Here is a 20,325-nt window from a genome sequence, read left to right as displayed (position 1 = left end):
GGGTATGACAGAAAAAACTGGATAAATTATGTATATTGTATTGAAACAGATGAGGGAAAGAACAGATTAGAAGTGATATATGATTAAGTATTAAGGTTAGCACAGGAATCCAGAATTAAAGTTGCATAGAGAAGTGTACTCGGGGTGGGGGGTAGGGGGGAAGGGACGTGGGAATTGTATACTAATGAAGGAATTTTTTTTCTTTTTTCTCTCTTTGGAGGGGGAAGCGAGCTAGTGGGGAGGGGTGGGAAGGGAGAAAATTGCGGCAATGAATGAATGGAAATCCAAAACCTCTGTAAAAAAACAAATAAATAAATAATATTAAAAAAAAGGTGGATGTCAGGGACCTCTCCAGAGTACTGAAGAACAATGACTAGAGCTGGGGCTGGAGACTAAGGTGTGCCTGATCCAGGCCATAGCCTTTGCAACTGCTTCCTATGTGTCAGAGAGCCAGACAATGTCTAGAGATAATAGAAAATAATTGATGTCTTTGAACTGTAATCCTGGAGAAAAGTGTTGACTATACCATGGACTGTCAGGACAACAGATGGGTTTGTCCCAGCAAAGGTGAAACCAGGCTACTCCTTGGAGGCAAGGATTCTGAGACTTCATATGATATACTTTGGACATGTTGCAAGAAAGGATCATTTCTTGGAGAGGGACATCATGCTTGGAATGATAAAGGAACAGAGAGAGGAAGACCATTGATGAGATGGATTGATTCAGTGACTGGGGTATTATGGGTGGGTGTGTCAGAGACAGTGCAGTTGGCACAGGATAGAGCAGGTTTCAGGGCTATTGTACATAGGGTCGCTGTGAGCCATAAATGACTCAATGCATATAACAGCACAACAACAATATTAATATCACAGAAAACATTCATGGTAATACATTATCAGTGGAATACCAAATACTCAAGCAAGATTCAGAAGAGGGTGTAGAACAAGGAATGCCGTAAATGATGTCAGAGAGATCTTAGCTGAAACCAGAGAATATAAGAAAGATGTTTCCCTGTGATTTATTGACTGCACAAAGGCATTTTACTATGTGGATCATGGCAAATTATACATAACGTTACAAAGAACAGGAATCACAGAACATTTAAGTATGCCCATTTGCAACTTAAATATAGATCTATAGACATTTGTTTCTTAAAGGACACAGGAGTACTATCTGGCTTAAAGATCAGAAAAGGCTGGTGTTGGAATTGTATCTTTCCATTGTGTTTATACAATCTCATGGTTGCTGTGATGCTAAACACTGTGACACTTATGTATCAAACATGATAATGGTTACCAATGGTGGACAGTGTTTGGTGGAGCTCCCCTATTAAAACACGCTTGGAAAAAGGACAGGAGTGGCATCCACTTCTGAAATAACTTGCTTCCAAAACTGCTTGCCTCCAGAAACTCTACGAACTTGGAGAAATGATGAAAGTTATGCAAGTGTTCAGATCACAACTCAATGGTACTTAACAACAACAATATGCTGAGCAGACAAAATGAGATGTGACTTGACTAGTTCAATGATATTGCTAATGTTTCCATGCTGAGTTTGCATAGATTGCTGCAATCAACGTTACGTGCTGTCAAGTCACCTGTAACTCATAGCAACCCTGTACACAATAGCTCTGAACCCTGTCCTATCCCAAGCCAATCTCACCACCTCTGACACACCTACCCCCATGACTCCAGTCACTGTGTCAACCCATCTCTTGTAGGATGCATAGCTTACTCAAATAGATTACTCAGTAACTGCAAAGATTACTCAGAATTAAATTGAAATTTGTGCTGCATAAATCTTCATACATTTTCAATAATAGTAAAAATTCTCTCTATTAAATTTATTTCAGAAACTTTTTTTTAAATTTTCAGTACATATAACACTGAGAAAAACTACTGTAAAGGATCTCTTTAAAGTGTTAAAGAGCAAAGATATCACTTTGAGGACTAAAGTGTACATGATCAAGTCAGGTTCTTTTCAGTTGTGACTTCACGTGCACAAAAAAGCTAATAATGTCACCATGACTGTGTTGTAACCACATAAATATAGTAAAAAAATAATAATGATTTCTTCAGTGGAAATTAATTTATTCTACATAGTCTATGGTGTTTTTACTAACTTTAACAGTTATCATTCCTGACACAATCTAACACAACTATCCACTGAAATATGAGTATCTTTATACATTTCATTTTTAGCTTCAATAAAATTACCTGTTTATAATCTTTACCTTCTTTATATTATAAAACTTTATTTAGATAGACTATTTTAAAATATACTGCTGAAATGTTAAATATACTACTTAAACACATGATTTTATTCACAGAAAAACCAAAGTTATTGATGTCAACTTCTTTCTAATTCTTTCAAATTCTTTCTAATTTCAAAGCAAAGTTTTACAAATTGTACATAAGGCAAAGATACCTACTCTTACTCACTAAAGAACATCTAAGCCAGAGCCTTTTGTTCTTACAATCAACTCCCTCTTAATCATCTCTTCAATCTTTCCACACTCTGACAAGTCAGGAATATCACAGACATGAAGGCAAGGCTATCATTTTTTCAATGCACAAAGGATCTCCAAGTGTTTTCCAACTATTACAGTGTAACAGATGGCCTAGTGGTAAGAAACTGCACTGTAATCCCAAAGGTACATGGTTCAAATCCACTAGCTGCTCCAAGGGAAAAGGATGTGCATTTTCCTTTTGTGTGATTTAGTGCCTCCAAAAACCTCCTGGAGGATCAGCTGTGAATTGGTTCCTACTAAATGGCACACAACAACAGCTCACTAAAAGAATGGCAAGCTGTCATTCAAAGACATTCCAACCTCAACTAAACTTAGGGAGACTGGGGTATTTAGATCTGGGATATAGAAAGAGTCCTGGGTCAAGTCAGACTATTTTCTTTTCCTGTCCTCTCAAGAGAATGGTATCCTTCCTTATTTTCTCTTAATTGTGTCTCCATTTTCCTAGTCCAACAATAAAATTTAGAGGTTTACTATCAGGCTTGACCTCTCGTCATCCAGAATTATTTCCCAGAAAGAAGAGGAAGTAAATCCCCACACTTGGCTCTTGTTTTGTGTTTCATGCATTTTGTCTAGTATAATTCATTCAACAAACATTAGTGAACATCTATCCATTTAAAGTAGTATAGTAGTTCATGCACAAAGATTTTAGTTTTACTATTCAGATTCACATAGTTGGGAACAAATAGAAAAATAATAAAAGCAAGATAATTAGGGAAAGGAGGAGTTAAAAAAAAAGCCTAGCTTAACTCTTTCATAATGCAATCTAAGTATTTTAGCTCATTTCCTGCTTTTTTAATCTTTCAAGACTCTTATGGATATAATCAAGAAAGACAGTATTTAAAATACTGAGAAGTAATTTTTGTACAATACCATTATTAAAGATTAGGAAAGATAAATTCAAATATGCCTTTAAATGTAATTGTCATATCATGGTATAGTATATTACAATATTTTTTTACAGAAAATATGACAACTACATTCCAAAATAAAGTTGGAAACAGAGATAATAATTGGGAAGACATATATGTGAACTTCTTGAGTTACTCATAACTATTTTTTCATCTGAATTAACATATGAAATTTCATTAAATTATACAATGATGATTTGTGTGCAAATACTATAGTTAAACTGAAGTTTGTTGCAAGAAAGGAATATCTCTGCTTACACTGACATAAAAAAATGGATAGTTATGTTTCAAATACTGTTTGCTCCTGTTATTCCAATTCTCTCAAGTTATTTGCTTTTAAAAAAGAAAATGATAAAGTAAGGAAAAATATATTTTGTAGTGTTTTGACCCCTGAGGAGTTAGATCATTCAGGCAATTTGAATATAAAAGTAATGTTTTACAATATACTTAAATAAAATCCTCTTCAGATCATATGATAATAAATCTAGAACCAATTTTAGTTTGGTATTTTATTCAAAGAACAAAGGAATAAAGAGATAGGCAAATATCTCACTAAGATTCAATGACACAAATGTTTTGTCAAACTTGGAAAAATATATTTCGAGATTTCTGACCAAATGCCCTTAGGTATATTATTTACTTTCATTAACTGAATATCCTCTCTAAAATAGAATGCTTTCAAAGCCAAATGGTGAAGACTGCATACCTTCACTTGAATTGCATACTGTGAAATCACGCACCAACCGAGACTTTCCTAAGGAAATCTTAGGTGATGAGCAGGAGTAAGAACGAGAGCGGACTCCAGAAATCAAAGACTCCTAAAAGAGACCACAATGAGGTTAAAAACAGCACTAACTCTACACAAAACATGAACCATATTGTCACTAAGTCAGTGTCTATCGGAAAAGATGAAACTGAAAATTTCTGATATAATTTTATGAAATAATTTGTTTTCCATTGTCTCTCACAACACTTAAAATATTATTTTCTTTTTGATGCTTTAATGCTAGTAAAACTGAGCTCTTGGGATTAGTTTTTTTTAATATTTTATCCTTGGGATTAGTTTAATGTATTCCTTCAAATGCAATTGAGACATCTCAACCAAGTTGAATAAAAGTGAAACGCTGGTCAAATGGACTTTTTCTCCTACATTCAACAGAGAGTTTGGCAGATTTCCCCCCCAACTTGAGCAACCAGTTATTTTGGTGTTGTTTATGAATACTGTACAGTTGACCCTGCACTGTTCATGTGGAGATGCTCAGTGCCACAGAGTGTTTTAAGGGGATACTTAGAAACACCTAAGTGCACCACACTAGCAACAGGTAGAAAACCCACTGTGAGTGGACCTTCAAAATTAAAACCCCTGTTGTTCAAGGCATAATTGAAAACTAGGCACAGATTTCCAAATGTACATGTGGTTGGTCCTCCTAACCCCCAAGTTGTTCAAGGGTAATTAAATAAATAACATTATAATAAATAAATAAATAACATTCAAACAAAATTCTTTTATTAACTGTTATTTTTATACTTAAGATTATTAGAACTTAGAGGACCAGCCATTTGCAATAATCAAAATTTTTCTAAACCTCTAAACAGCTATTCAAATGGATACTGATAGCTGTAATCTCCTGAGAAGGACACATCCAGTCAATATACAAATATTTCTAGTCTCTGATGACTTATTATTTCTTTTAAATGACTTTTCTTTTTGTTTCTATTTTCCTGTTTGCATATTATTTAGATTATCTTGGTATTCATTTCCATTGACTGGAGTTTGACCCATTGCAGCTCTCTGTTGGGCTTCCATGGCTCTAACTCATAACAGGAGGGGACTGCTGAGCCGCTGGTGGATTCAAGCCATCAGACAAGCATGGTCACTGCGGCTACACTACATGGGTTCTCATTAATCCTTCTATGTTAAATACCATTATATCTACACACACACTACCAAAATAATTCACATGAGTAAGATTATTACGCATGGAAAGAGTAAAATGAGAAGGTTGGGATTTGTTGTTGTTGTTGTTGTTGTTGTTGTTATGTGCCATCGAGTCATGTGCAGCTCATACAGACCCTAAGTACAACAGCTCTCAAGCCTGCCCTAACCTGAGCCAGTCTCACTGACTTATGTGTTCTAGGAAATGTAAAACTTATATGCAATACAGCTCCTTAAGATCATTCATGGTACCCAACTCACATCCCTAAGATGCCTAGAAACTTTAGGAATGATAAAATGCATGTTTTCAAGGTAACATTTAAGGTTAGTGCTAAAAAGAAATAATGTAAAAATCTGTTACTAAAATTTTGAACCACTATGTGAGGGTTCTAGTTTCCACTAAGTGAAAATGGACAGTTGACCTAAGTTCATACATTTAGTTAAAGAGCTTGGAGGAAAGTAGAAAGCAGGAAACGCACTATGCAGCAAAGGGTGCAGAGCAGTGGCTCCCTACTGTCTTGTCAGAATCACATTCCCCAGCTCCTATCTGTCTCTCTCCAGCCCCAGCCCCAGGAGCCTGGAATCCATGTCAGAGAGGCCAGCTCCATCTGTCTTATGGTGCCAACAGTGGCATGGGCACCAGGGGCCTTAGTTAGCTATCTCTATACTGGAGTTTCATACATTAATAATTTTTTCATAATAAGGGCACTTGGGAAATTTTCTAGATCCCTTTACAAAAAGTTACATTAGGTACTTATGGAAATGAGGCAGGGTATATTTCATGAGATTAATTCTTCTTGGTGCTGGATTGAGGTTGGCTGTGGCCCAGTTGTTTGGTGAGAGAGTGGGCAAGAAGCCTCTTGTTGGAGCCAATGACAGATTGGTGTGCTGGCTGGGGTTTTACTAAAATTCATTCAGGCCCGAGGGCTGCAGGCCCTCTGGCCAAGTTTTGTGTTTGAAATGAACATTTTCCTATGTAGTACAGTACTGTTCTGTCATTTTGCTGTACTGAGGTAACTTGGGATTGCTGTGACACTAAATAGCATGCTAATGATGCATCAAATGCCATAATGGTTACACATGGTTGACAATGTTTGGTAGAGCTAACAGATTAAGACAGGCTTGTTTATAGGGTTGCTACTTGATGATACTTAGCAACAACAACATATAACACCAGGTTATTGTCTCCATTTTGGAGTTGGATGAAGCAGCTGGATTCTGTAAGATGGTGTTCTTGTTTTGGTTGAGGATCTGTGTGGATTGTGTGGTTGGTTTTTATTTCAGACTCTTATTTAGAGTCAACAAGACCTCCCGGAAGACCCTTATATTTAAAAGTTGGGACTGAGGGATTATATTTTAATCCCTTGTCACTATATTTTGGAGGAATATTCTTCTAAGTCATACAGCACTTGGGTCAATTTTCTGTGCTGAGGTAATCTATTTACTGAATCTTGTGCCATTGGGGTTTCAAATGCCATAATGGAACAACTGTGCCACAGATGTGTAAACACCATCATGGCTATCCCTCATGGACAGTGTTTGGTGGAACTCTCAGATTGATTTAGGTTTGGAAGTAGGAGTGGCATCCACTTCCTAAACTACATGCCTCTGGAAATGCTGAACTTGGAGAAAAGATGACAGATAAAGGAAGGCTTCAGTCCTTTTGTTCATAGGGCCGCTATGAGTTGTGCTCGACTCGACAGCAATCATTATCAACAACAAAAATAATTCTTAGGGAGTTTAGTGGCCTAGTAACAAGAACCTGAACTGCAGTCCCAAAGGTACACAGCTCAAATCCACTAGCTGCTCCATGGGAGAAGTGTTGGCAATCTCCTCCAATGTGATTAACTGACTCCGATACTCACCAGAGGGTCAGCTATGAGTCAGTTAAGACTCTGTGGTGCACAGTAACAACAATTTTTCTTAAAAATGAGTAACATGGGGCTGTTATGCAAAGAGTAACCAAATACACTCCAAGTAATAATGAGCTTTTCATAATTATATTCAAGCTGGAAAATTTTAAAATATCCACATTAACAACCACACCCATGTCCTTTTTCTCAAAAATATCACATGACTTTGTTTAAAGGATAATAATAGTTCTACTTGCTTCAGAAATGAGGAACTTGACAGAAGAATTATTACTTAAAGGTTGTTTTTTGTTTTATGTCATCTATAAATAAGCACAGACAACCTGAAGAGACAACTAATATTTGTACACAACTTTAAAAGTAATTTTAAATAGATAGAAAAATAAATAAATAGATAAATAAATAAAAGCACTACTTATGTTCAAAAGAGTTATGAGAAAATTATACATTATATATACCCTTAAAACATGTTTTGTATATTTTAGGACATGGTCCAAAAAGAAAGCATTATTATAATAACTGTGTGTTCATCGTAAGAAGAGTTGTGGGATGTATTGTTTTGTAGTAGTACGCTCATGTTACAAGAAAACAAATGAACAATAATAGAAATAAAATAGGAAGAAGACTTACATTAAAAAACCAAACAGGTTGTTCAAAAATATTAGAGCAGTAAAGTTATTTTAAGAAACAATCATAACATTATATATTCCAATATGAATTGGCAAGTAAGAGAAAAGCCTGACTTTTAGGGAAAAGTTGACAAAATGTATGATGCTCCAAGTTAGGTCACACAATCAAGAAAGGTAACAAGTACTGCCTCCGTGCAACTAGCACAGTGCACTCACTAATGTCATACATGTGGAAATGTATGTGAGGAAAGAAAGTCTGACAACTAGCATCCATTTAATACTACCAGTTTTCCTCCTTTGGGATAATGGAAAAGACTATGGTATGAAATCATAAAAGATTTCCAAGAATGTGAAACATTGTATGAACTTGTGAAGAGTTAGAGAACATACAAATCAGGATTTATGAGCAAGTTCTAGAAAAAGGAAAACTTAAAAAAAGACTTGACCTCTCATATGATTCAAAGTAACCCTGTGAGCAACAGATCAAAATCTTAGGCTACCCTTCATCATTGTCATGATTTCCACCATGCTCAACTCCAGTGTGGTAGTCACTGTGTCAATCTATTTCATTGAGGGCCTCTTTTTTCTCTGACCCGCGACCTTTCTTATGATGATGTCTTTTTTTTTTTTTTTAAGGGCCGGTGCCTCCTGACAATATGTCTAAAGTATGTAAAACTTCTTACAGATCTTTAGATTACATTATCACACGAAGGAACAGAATTTGTCTTTCAGATGTCGATTAATAAATTTAAACAACATATATTCCACACTTAAATAAACAAAGGAATACCCATAAGAATACCTTTGGCTGAAGATTACTTGAGAAAGAGAGTGATTCAGCCCTGGAGATATTAAAATCTGGTTCAATGTTGGTCTCAAAAGAATCTAATTCGTCGCCACTAGGAATCCCAGTTCTTGAGGCATTCTGGGAAATTGGAGTATAACACATATGGGATCGCTCAGAGTGTCCTTCACCTTCACTGTCAGCATCCAAGGCATCAAGACTAGAGCTAAAACACAGGGTAAGTGTATAAGTAATTAATTACACAGATAGATGGGTGGGGAGGTAAGTGGATGGATGGATACACCGACAGACAAATAATTGAGTGAGTCATTGGTTTCTACACTTTTGAATTTAAGTCCTCTCATTGGTATGAGGTACAAAGAACACTCAGCTATTTTTCAAAGAAATTTATACTTAAGTCATTTTTGTTATTTCTGCCTTTTGAGCTCCTTAAAAGAAATGACATTTTCTCAAATGAACATTTCTTTCTAACCAAAAATATTTCAAGCACTTCAAGAAACAAAAACTAGTTAAAGTTAGAAATCCTCGTGAGTTCTATTTTGTGAAAGTAATAATTATACGCTTTAAGTAGTTGTTATATGCTGTCGAGTCAGAACTGACTCATAGCTGACCCTCCAGAAGGTAGGTGTTCAAAGGTTGTAAATCATCTGGGAGGAGATTGTTCACCATTCTCTCGCTCTCCAGCCTCTGAAAGGTTAAGTATTTAAATACGGACAAAACAGAGTCACTGACTATTATGTAGCTTTTTCATCAGGTAGAATTTGCAAGTGACATACACACTATGGCATTCTTTCTCCATCTCTTAGCAGAAAAGTTCCAGTGGACAAAAGGAAACAAGAGCTTTCAAGGCTCTTACATCTCAGTTGTTATCAAGACACAGGTCAGAAGTTAGCGGAGCATTAAGTTCCAAACATGCCACATTTGATTATTATTTACAGAAATACTTCAAAACGATTCCTGTAAGAATTCCACCTCACAAACAGGAAGTGCTTCTGTTCAACTCCTTCTCTTTCCTCATGGAACTTTCACAGTCATAAAACGCAAAGAATTTGACCTGTCACATTCCTAGTTCATTCCACAACATTTACATTTCAAACTGCTCAGACTTCAAGGCCAACAGCTTCCACAGACATGTTAAAGATGGCAGATTAATAAAGGTGCTTTTCTTTGTTACCATTCTGCAACTAAAATTTTAACCAAAACACAATGAAACTGTCTTGATGTAAAATATATTTTTAAAAGCCCAGAAAAATGACACCTGGAATCAGTCTGTTTGAGTTATAAACCTTAAAGAATCACAGGCTATTTAATGGCCACAGAAAACAAATTTAATGATTCATATAACACTTTGAACAGAGATCTCATTAATCCAGGTCTCTAAAGTGAACATTGAAATCAGTGTCTAACGCCTTGAATCTTAGATACTTCTGAACACTGGTAGATGGAGCAGTTAATCAAGAGTCACATTTGGCACCCCTGAGGACTTCAAAAAGTGAGATTTCCTCCCTTGAGGATTCACCAAGAATTCTGAGGGGAAGAGGTAAAAAGGAGTTGGAATTTACATTTTACCTGAACACAAGACTCAAATATTTTTTAATGTATCAAATTATTTCTCATAAAAGACTGAAGTCTTGTGTTAGAAAACCTTTCTAATAAAGGTTGATGCTTTGATTCTCACAGTAATTTAATTACAGGTTATTTGAAGGAGCTACATTGTTTTTAAGACAGTTCTGGTGGCCTAGGGGTAGGGAGTTGTGCTGCCAACCCAAAGGCTGGCAGTTCAAATCTGCCAGATGCTCAAAGGAAGAAAGATGGGTCATTGCAACAGGTGTTATCCATAGTCTCAGAAAACTTGCTGGGGGGTCAGCTACGAGTCAGTTCCTACTTGACAGCAATGAGTTGTTTTCGTTATCATGCAGTTTTCTATTCAACAGTGTTCTCTTGAAACAAAAGACTTTAAAGGGGATCAAAGTTTGCATTGTCTTTCAACTTGTGACCATTGTACTGCTGAGATTTTAGGTCAATATCTACTTGGTTGCCTGCATAGTATCCTAGTATAACACAAATCTTTCAAAATATATACACTATTTCTCCATCACTACAAAACCCCAAGTATCATAATGATATGTGCAAAGCCCTGTAATTTGGTTTCCAAAGCTGTAACCTTTATGGAAGCAATCTGCTACATTCTCCTCCAGAGCAGCTGGTGGTTTAGAACCATGAACCTTTCGGTTAGCAGCCGAATGTCTAACTACTGTGACACCAGGGTTTCTCACTGTTTTCCTCTTAAGGCTTCTTTTTACCTCTTGTCCCCCCACGTTCTTCTTTGAGCTGGGAATTCTTTACAAAGGTTACTAATTACCTCGACTCAGACTAAATAGTTTATCTATAGAGGTACAATTCTAACTCCAGCAGGGAAATGTTAAAATTTATCAGAGCACAAAGATCATAATTTACTGCATGGTGCCACTGTTGTAAAACAGGACTGACCTCAGGGTTGGGGGGAGACTGAGAAAAATGAGTTCAATAATGTATACTGCATTGAAACAGATAAGGGAGAAAACTGTTTAAGGGATATGTGATTAGGTATTTTTGTCATGACAGGAGTCTAGAGCAAAGGCTACATGGTGGAGTGGACCTGGGGGAGGGTTTGCAAAACAATGAAAGAATTTTCCTTTTACTTTTCCAAGAGGGTAGTGTACTAGGTGGTGGAGGGTTGGGAAGGGAGAAAAGTGCAACAATGAATGAATGGAAATCCAAAGTTTCTGTAAATTTTCATTGAAATCAATAATAAATTAAAAAGAAGATGAATTTAGATAACCTATGAATATATGCGTAAGTAGAACAGAGAGTTTGTCTATGTCTTTTTCTTCCTCGTCTCCCTAGAGTACTGGAGCCCTTCCAACTATAATCAAAAGGTTGGGAGTTTGAATCCACTCACTTGCTTCACTGGAGAAAGACCTGCTTCCATAAAAATTACAACCTAGACAACCTTTGGGTGGTTCTAGTCTGTCACAGGGATCAATATAGGTAGAAAATTAACTCAACAGCACCCAACACTAGCATCTGTAGAGTGCCTCCAGTAAGAATCATATTCACTTCTCAAGACCTGGGGTTCAAAACCTTGATGCTCTTAAAGGTTCTAGCAGACAATGTTAATCACTCACACTTAAATCTGCTTTCTGCAGGACTATATAAAAGCTTGTGTTAGCTGGCAACCTCTGGCCATGATGGAGAAGCTGATAGCTCCAAGTAGTTAATGCTGAAATTCTAAAATATTCAAATATTCTATCAATTCCATTTCTAGCAATGTTGTAATTCACAAAATATAAATCTAAGGGGAGCTCAGGTGGCCTAGTGGCAAGAAGCTGCAACTACAGTCCCAGAGGTGCATGGTTCGAATCCACCAGATGCTCTGCCGGGGAAGGAGGGGCAATCTCCTCCTGTACCAGTCAGATCTGATTTGACCGTACATGCACACAAGAATAATAAAATAAAATAAAATAAAATAAAAAAATATAAATCTAAAGAAAAAGGTTTTGTTATTTATGGGTTCCATGTAAGTCTTTAGGTATCAAAACCTGCCTCTTAACATCTGACATTCTCAAGATACTATAAATGAGCACAAAGCACTGAGAACAATGACTGGCTACCTGCATTCTCTTGCTCTCCTTTCTGACAAATATTTTCTAAATATTCATCCACCTTTGTGGATATTTATGCACAGAAAACATCTATATGCATACCTTCATACATGTATGCTCTATTTAATTTTTGATCCATGGCTAAATATGCTAACGCGAACATATCATCCTAGAGCTAGGATATGGAACTTAGGAAAAATCGGCTATTTCCTAAAGAAAATGGGCACAAGGATGAATGAACAAACAGGCAATCATACCATACATTTAAAAGGGACACTTTTAAATGCAAATATAATTCATTCATTTTCACTGTATACCATTATGTAACTCTCCCATAATTTCTGTATACTTGCCCATTTTAAGTTCTTTGCAAATATTTTCTAGTATACAGATATTGGATTGCTGAGTTACAGGGTATATTCATGTTGAATTATACAGAACAAAAAAATTGAAAAATAACCTAATATCATCAAGTGAATTCTGGTTCATAACAATCATAGATGAAAGAAAAGAACTGATTGGAAGGTTCAAACTACCAACCTCTCAGTCAGCACCTCAGTATATAACTACTGCTCCACCAGGGCTCCACAGTATGATGATATACTATTATCCAAAGCTGTTTTAACACTTTCTACTCATTTCTGTCAGTAATAGAGAAGTACATTCATTATATGCATTCTTGATGAAGTATGATATGATTGCTGACTCTGGTGGTCTAGTTGTAAGAAGCTATGTACTAGATGTCTTAATTCTGCCAATCTAGTAAGTACAAAATTGCTTTTCATTATGGCTTTTCATTATTTTACTTCAGTTTAGTCTTATTTTCAACCCATCAGATATGAAATGTCATATATAGAAATGTAAAAGGGGCCAATACTTTAATGTAGGAACAAAAGTGAATGAAGTAATATTGTATAATAAAAAAAGAAAATAGAATTTTTCAAGTCTACTAAGTTCTTTGATGTTCTGCATTGTTTCTTCTAAATGATAGCATTTTACCTTCTTTTCTTCAAATGGCCTTGTTCCTTTTCAAATCCATGTGGACCAAAAGAGAGATGCATATTAGAAATACACGAGCTAGACGGTGAGATGAAACACTGCCGGGCTTCAGAATCTGATGTCACTTCACTGCTGTCCCTGCGTGGGTTCATACCAGCACTGACTTCACTGGAAAGGCTGTTCTTGCAGCTCTGAGGTTCAAGAGTGGCCCCCATGGATTCAAGGTTGGTATTGGCAGTGATTCCTTCTATATTAATATAATTAATATCCAAATCACCCACCTGGTAGTAGAAAAGAGAAAACATTTTCTGAGAAAAACAAAAAACAAAAACAACAGAAAAAAAACTGGTTTGGCTAAAAAGGAATAAAGTTTTCCCAATTTAAAAACCTTTCACTCTGGAAGCCCAAAATCTCTGTAAATGTTTATGAAAATTAATAAAATATAATTATAGAAAAAAAAAGAAAGATAAATAGAATCTGTACAGATGCAGAGGAAAAAAGAAGAGGTAAGGGGTTGAGAATGAACTGCAGAAGGGTGAGGAAAAAGCAAAGTAGGAGATGTGATTAGGGTACATCAAGTACCTTTTTGACCACAGCTGAAAATCTGTAGATGAATAAAGATAGTATGGAGTCCAAAAAAAAAAACAAAAAAAAACCCTTTCACTCTGTTAATCTTTATTATCTTGTCTGTTCTTGTTTCTATTTTATGTAAACAAAAGTTCAATTCTTTTAGGATCTATTTTCTTTCAGTAGGCTACTATAATTAATACAATGGAAGAAAACCAACCGAGTGTTTCACAAGTCTTACAACTCAGACACTGATTAGGCTTTTAACATTTAATGAATTGATGACTCAAAATGAAGGGAATGCAGGGCATTTGAGATAAAAACTAAAGATTGGATAAACTTATTTTAAAAAAGAATGAGAATTCAGGTAATTAAGGTAATACGACAGCTGCATAAATCAGAGCTTGCTAAATACAAAAATAATAGACAAAACTACACTAAAAAAATATACTCTGATTAAGCAGAAACAAGAACATTTCATAAACTTCAAACTACTTTTAGTAAAATAAACATCAAATCTCAGCAAACAATCTCTTAACCTCCTACAAGCCTTCAATGGAAATGGCCATCTGGATAAATGTAAATGGCAGAGAGGGGAGAGACCCTAATGGGGAGGTCTAAAATTAATCTAAAAATCAGCAATGGAAAAAGGAATTTCACCACACACATGCGAAAAAGAGTCCTGATGGATCAAAGCGCTTAGTTTAAGAAAAGGACTGAAAATACACAAGATTGAAATGGCAGTTATCAAAAAGTGTAGCTTCTGGGGAAGACAGTAAAAAGAAGTGACCAACATCCTTCAGAGATTGGGTGGTGAAGGTAAAAAGAATCAAGTGGAAAATCTGAAGTCCTAAATTAAAGAACACACAATCTCTCCTCCCACCATCAAAGGAAAATGACATCATTAGAGAAAATGTTCTGTATTTTGTTGTCAAAAGAGGGCACTCTTGAACCACAAACCTTGAAAACCATTTCAAATTCAGTAAATAAGTGGGGAAAGTAACCATATCTACACCAAGTAATCATAAGAAAAACTTCTTTAAAATGAGGAATGCTTCCCATAGTGCATTATCATCACCTCAATTCCAAACATAACATCCCAATGGGAGGTGAGGAGGGGAAACAGGGGGGTTTCAGCTGAAAAAATTCCCTCTGCACATCCTTAAAAACAAGAAAACCTCGATATGCATAAAATAAATATGGAAGTAACGAGATACAAAAAAAATGAAAAACGTTGATGAGAATATAAAATGAAACAACAAGACTACCTGAGAAATGAAGACTATACTTACAAGGCACTTAAAAAAGATGAATAAAGTAAAAAGAAAATGTAACAGAAAGAATATATTATATGAAAAATAGTTTTAAAAGGAAATAAAAAGTGTCAGAAAACTGCTGAAATGAAGACAGTCACAAAAGACTTGTGTGTGTGTGTGTGTGTGTGTGTGTGTAGCTGGAGTCTGAAAGAGAAACAACAAAACAGAATAATTATTTAAAACAAATGTCAAGAAAATATACACCAAAAAAAGAGAAAAATTTAATAAACAAACTGAAAAAGACTGCTAACTACTGCATTCTGTATACTCGAAACAATTAACGCCAAGACATAGCCTAGTAAAACAATTCCCTTTTTAAAGCAAAGGGGAAAAATACTACAGTTCTATGCAAAAATACCAATTAACACAGATTGGTAAGACAGTATGACAGAAATCAGAATCCTCAAATATAACATGCAGAGCAAGAGGACAATGAAAAAAAAATTTTATAAACTTGAGAAAATAAAGTGTAAATCAATGCTTTAAATCTAACTTCAAGTATTAAGTCTACAGAAAGATAGTTGTAGACATGAAAGGACTAAGGATTTACCACACATGAATTCTTTGAGGAATCTACTAAAAGTTTCACTTTCTTCAAATAAAAATTACTAGGGACATTTCAGCAAATATTGAGAATAAACTTTAATTTTAAATTTAAAGTGACATAAAGGTAGAAATGAAGGTGAAAATGAGATCAACTGTAATACTGAGAACAAATAAAAATAATCTACTACGAAAATGAGAGAAGAAAGAGTGAAAATGGAAAATCAAGTAAGCCCATCACTTTTAAAAGAACCAATAAATAAGAGTCTAGAGAGTACCATGAACACTTGGGAACAAATCTAACCAGAAATGCCAAAGAACTATAAAAAGAAAATTATAAAACATTACTACAAGAAATAAAAAGAGATCTAGAGAAATGGAGAGATACATCATGCTCATGGACAGAAAAACTCACTACAGTGAAAATGACAATTTTACCAAAGGCAATCTTCAAATTCAATGTAATTCCTACATAGATACCAATCCCATTCTTCATCAAGATGGAATTGTGTTTTGTGTCTTAGTTCTAATTTTCTTGGTATATATTCGAGGCAGTGGCATAGTGGTTATATGGAATTTCTATGTTCAGCTGTTTTAGTAAAAGCCAAATTGCCTTTCAGAATGATTGTACCATTTTACAATCTCACCAACAGTGTATAAGAGTTCCTACCTCTCTACATCCTCTCCAGCTATCATTGTTTGCTGTCTTGTTAAACTTTGCCACTGCTACTGGGTTGAGATGGTATCTCATTGTGGTTTTGATTTGCAATTCTTATTGCCAGTGATTCTGAGCATTTCTTCATGTGTTTGCTAGTTATCTGAATGTCGTCTTCTGTGAAAATTCTTTTCATGTCTTTCATTCATTTATAACTGGATTATCAGTGTTTTTCTTGTTGAGGCTCTATAGTATTCTATAAACTTTTGTTGAGACTCTTGTCTAAGATGGTATTGTCAAATATTTGTTCCCAGTCAGTAGGCTATTTTTTCACCCTGTTGGGAAAAGTTTTTTATGTACACAGTGATTTAATATTTTAGAAGGCCTCATTCATCAATTTAATCCTCACATGGTTGTGTATTTCTGGCTGTGTTTTTCAGCCTTTTAATACCATGGGCTAGGCCATCTAAGCTCAGTTTTACTTTGTCTCTTGTGATTTTTACAGTTTTGGACTTTACTCCTAGGTGTTTAACCCACCTTGAGTTGATTTTTGGGTATAACATTAGGCTTTTATCTAATAAGGAGATTCTAGAAGGAGCTCTGGAGGTCTACAAGTAAGAAACTATGCTGTCAACCTGAAGACAAGCAGTTTGACTCTACCAGCTGCTCTGTGGGGGAAAGATGGTTAGTTTCCTCCTATGTGACTTACTGTCTCTGAAAACCCACTGGAGGGTCAGGTATGAGTTAGTTTTGATTCAATGGAACATAACAACAAGTAAGAGGAACCTCTCGTGGTCTAGTAATAAAGAGCTGTGCTGTCAGACCAAAGACATGCAGATGGGATGCATCAGCTGCTCCTGAGGAGAAACAAGGACAATCCCCTCCTATGTGATTTATAGCCTCTCAAAACTTGCTGGAGGGTCAGCTGGTTCTGATTCCACCATACATGACAAAAATGACATAACAGAGGCAGTTTTCTTAAAATCAGTAGCAACACAAAAGATTCTGTCTAGTATTAAAAAAATCAGTAAGATAACAAGATCACATAAATCAGTAACTTATTCAAAGAAATAAGGCAAACAATACAAGGGTAGAGGAAAAAAGTCATTGATAAGAGCAACAAAGATGGCTGACTAATTAGGAATAAATCTAAAAAGAAGTGTGAAATAAATAGACATCTGAATAAATCTTGAAAGATAGAGAATGTGAATAAATGGAAAGACAGCTCTTATTCTTTAATAGCACAAGCCAACATCATAAAGAAGTCCATTCTCCCTACATTAATTTATAGTCATTGTAATCTCTATAAAAATATTAACATATTTTGTTATATTGAGAAAAAGATAAAGAATGTGCAAAGAACTGGAGTTGGAGAATAAAAAGGGAAGATCTCAAGTTGAAGGTACTAAAAAACAAATTCAAGCCTCAAGTTGAAATACTAAGATATGTTATGGGCAAAATCTTGAATAATTCAGGAAACATCAAAAAAATATGGAAGGATAAAATTGGTATCTGTATTGGGATTGCACTGAACTTGTAGATTGTCTTTGGTAGAATTGTCATTTTTATTATATCGGGTGTTCCTATCCATAAGCATGGTATATTTCTCCATTTCTCTAGCTCTCTCTTTTAAAAATATTTTTTTCTTTTATACTGGTTTATTTACAAAGTTTGTATACATTGTGTTTCATGCTAGATCTTTCCCATTTCCTTTCCGCAATGCCCCCTCCACCAATCAAATTATGCAACCCTTGGAGGCAAGGATTCTGAGGCTCCATCTAACATACTTTGGACATGTTGTGAGGAGAGACAGGTCCTTGGAGAAGGACATCATGCTTGGGAGGGTGGAGGGACAGCGCAGTAGAGGAAGGCCCTCTATGAGGTGGATTGATTCCGTGACTGGGATAATTGGGATGGGAGTGTCAGAGACAGTGCGATTGGCACAGGAAAGAGCAGAGTTTAGGGCTGCTGTACATAGGGTCACTATGAGTCGCAGGCGACTCAACGGCACATAACAACAACAACATAAGTATATAACCACCACCAGCCGTCACTCATCCTCACGCCTCTGCTCCCACCTTCCCCCTTTGGATCCTCAAACATGTTCTACAATAATGGTTTCATACAGTTTCATACATTTGTTCTTATGGAACTGAGTTAGTTCACTTAGCGTAATCCTCTCCAGTCCCTCCCAAGTTAGATAGTAATTTACAAAATCATTGCTCACACATGCTGCATAGTATTTCATTATGTGACTGTTCCTTAATTTCTCAATCCATTTGATTGTGGTAGGACATTTGGGTTGTTTCCACATTCTTACAATGGTGAATATCGCTGCTATGAACATTGATGTAGAAGTCTCTGTGCCCAAAACAACTATGAGATATCATCTTACCCCAGTCAGAATAGCAAATTAACAGAACAGCAAGCAACAAATGCTGGCGAGGTTGTGGAGAAGCTGGAACCCTTATTCACTGTTGATGGGAGTGTAAAATGCTGCAACCACTGTGGAAAGTGGGTGGTGCTTTCTCAAAAAGTTGCAAATAGAGATAACAATTGACCCAGCAATTCCACTACTGGGAATATATCCTAAAGAGACCATAACCGACATCCAAACAGATATATGCACACCCATGTTTATCGCGGCTTTGTTCACAATAGCAAGGAGTTGGAAACAACCCAGGTACCCATCAACAAATGGATGGATAGAAAAGCTGTGGTATATTCACACAATGGAATACTACGATGCATTGAAAAACAGGAACTCATGTAATATTATTCAAAATGGGTGACCCTGGAGGACATTATGCTGAGTGAAAGATCTCAATTACAAAAGGACAAATACTGCACGGTGCCACTGTTGTAGAATGGGACTGACATCAGGGTTGGGGTAAGACTGAGAAAAACTAGATAAGTTATGTATACTGCATTGAAACTGATGAGGGAAAGAGTCCAGAATTAAGGTTGCATAGTGGAGTGTACTCAGGGTGGTGCGAGAGGTGTGGGGGGATTGTATACTAAAGAAAAACATTTATTTTACTTTTCAAAGAGACGAACAAACTGGGGATGGGAGGGCTGGGCAGGGAGAAAAGTGCAACAATGAATGGAAATCCAAAATATTCATTAAAATTAGTAAATTTTTTTTTTAAAAAGGAAGTCTCTGTACTATAGTTCTCATTTCTTCAGGGTATATTCCAATCAGTGGAATAAGTGGGTCATAAGGAATATCTATGGTCAGCTTTCTGAGGATCTGCCTTCCAGAATGATTGTACCATTTTATAATCCCACCAACAGTGCATAAGAGTTCCTATCTCACAAGTGCTATATAAAACCATTACTGTAGAATGAGTATGAGGATCCAAGGGAGTGGGGTGGAAGCCGAGAGGTAAGGATAGGGTCGGGGGGAGTTAATCATAGGGTAGCACAATTTGATGGGGGTGGGGGGTGAAGGAAATGGGAAAGACCTGGTATGAAAAACAATGTATTAGAATTTTGTAAATAAACCAGTGTAAAATTAAAAAAAAAATATAATTTGGAAAACAGCTACCTGGCCAAGTGACTGCAAAAAAAAAAAAAAAAAAGAGTTCCTATCTCCACATCCTTTCCAACATGTATTCCTTGCTGTCTGGATAAACTTTGCCACTGGAGTGAGATAGTACCTCATTGTGGTTTTGATTTGCATTTCTTACTGCCATTGAGTTAGAGCATTTCTTCATGTGTCTGTTGGGTCTCCTATTGTTTCTTATAGCAATGATTTCCAATATTCTTTGTATAGGTTTTTATTAAAAATTAATTTCAATGAACATTTACAGAGATTTTGGATTTCTATTCGTGGGAGGATGTCAAAGATATCATTCAGGAAGAGTGTAAACGGTCATTACAAAGACAGAAGAGGAAGAAAAGACCAAAATGGATGTCAGAA

The 20,325-nt window shown here is 35.9% G+C and overlaps 1 protein-coding gene across 1 annotated transcript in view; it reads right to left on the bottom strand.

The window, feature by feature from the left end:
- ARHGEF28 (Rho guanine nucleotide exchange factor (GEF) 28) overlaps positions 1–20,325 on the bottom strand; it is a 217,976-nt gene that overhangs the window by 131,951 nt on the left and 65,700 nt on the right. Inside the window, exons 3-5 of the mRNA XM_006899033.1 lie at positions 13,323–13,603; positions 8,677–8,884; positions 4,145–4,256 (exon numbers count right to left, since the gene is read on the bottom strand). Of these exons, the coding sequence (XP_006899095.1) occupies positions 4,145–4,256; positions 8,677–8,884; positions 13,323–13,603 (601 nt within the window). The remainder of the gene's footprint in view (positions 1–4,144; positions 4,257–8,676; positions 8,885–13,322; positions 13,604–20,325) is intronic.

The sequence above is a fragment of the Elephantulus edwardii genome, unplaced genomic scaffold (genome assembly GCF_000299155.1).
Source record: "Elephantulus edwardii isolate Elephantulus edwardi_28Jun2011 unplaced genomic scaffold, EleEdw1.0 scaffold00244, whole genome shotgun sequence".
Taxonomy (NCBI): domain Eukaryota; kingdom Metazoa; phylum Chordata; class Mammalia; order Macroscelidea; family Macroscelididae; genus Elephantulus; species Elephantulus edwardii.
This window is presented reverse-complemented; position numbering and strand designations above follow the sequence as displayed.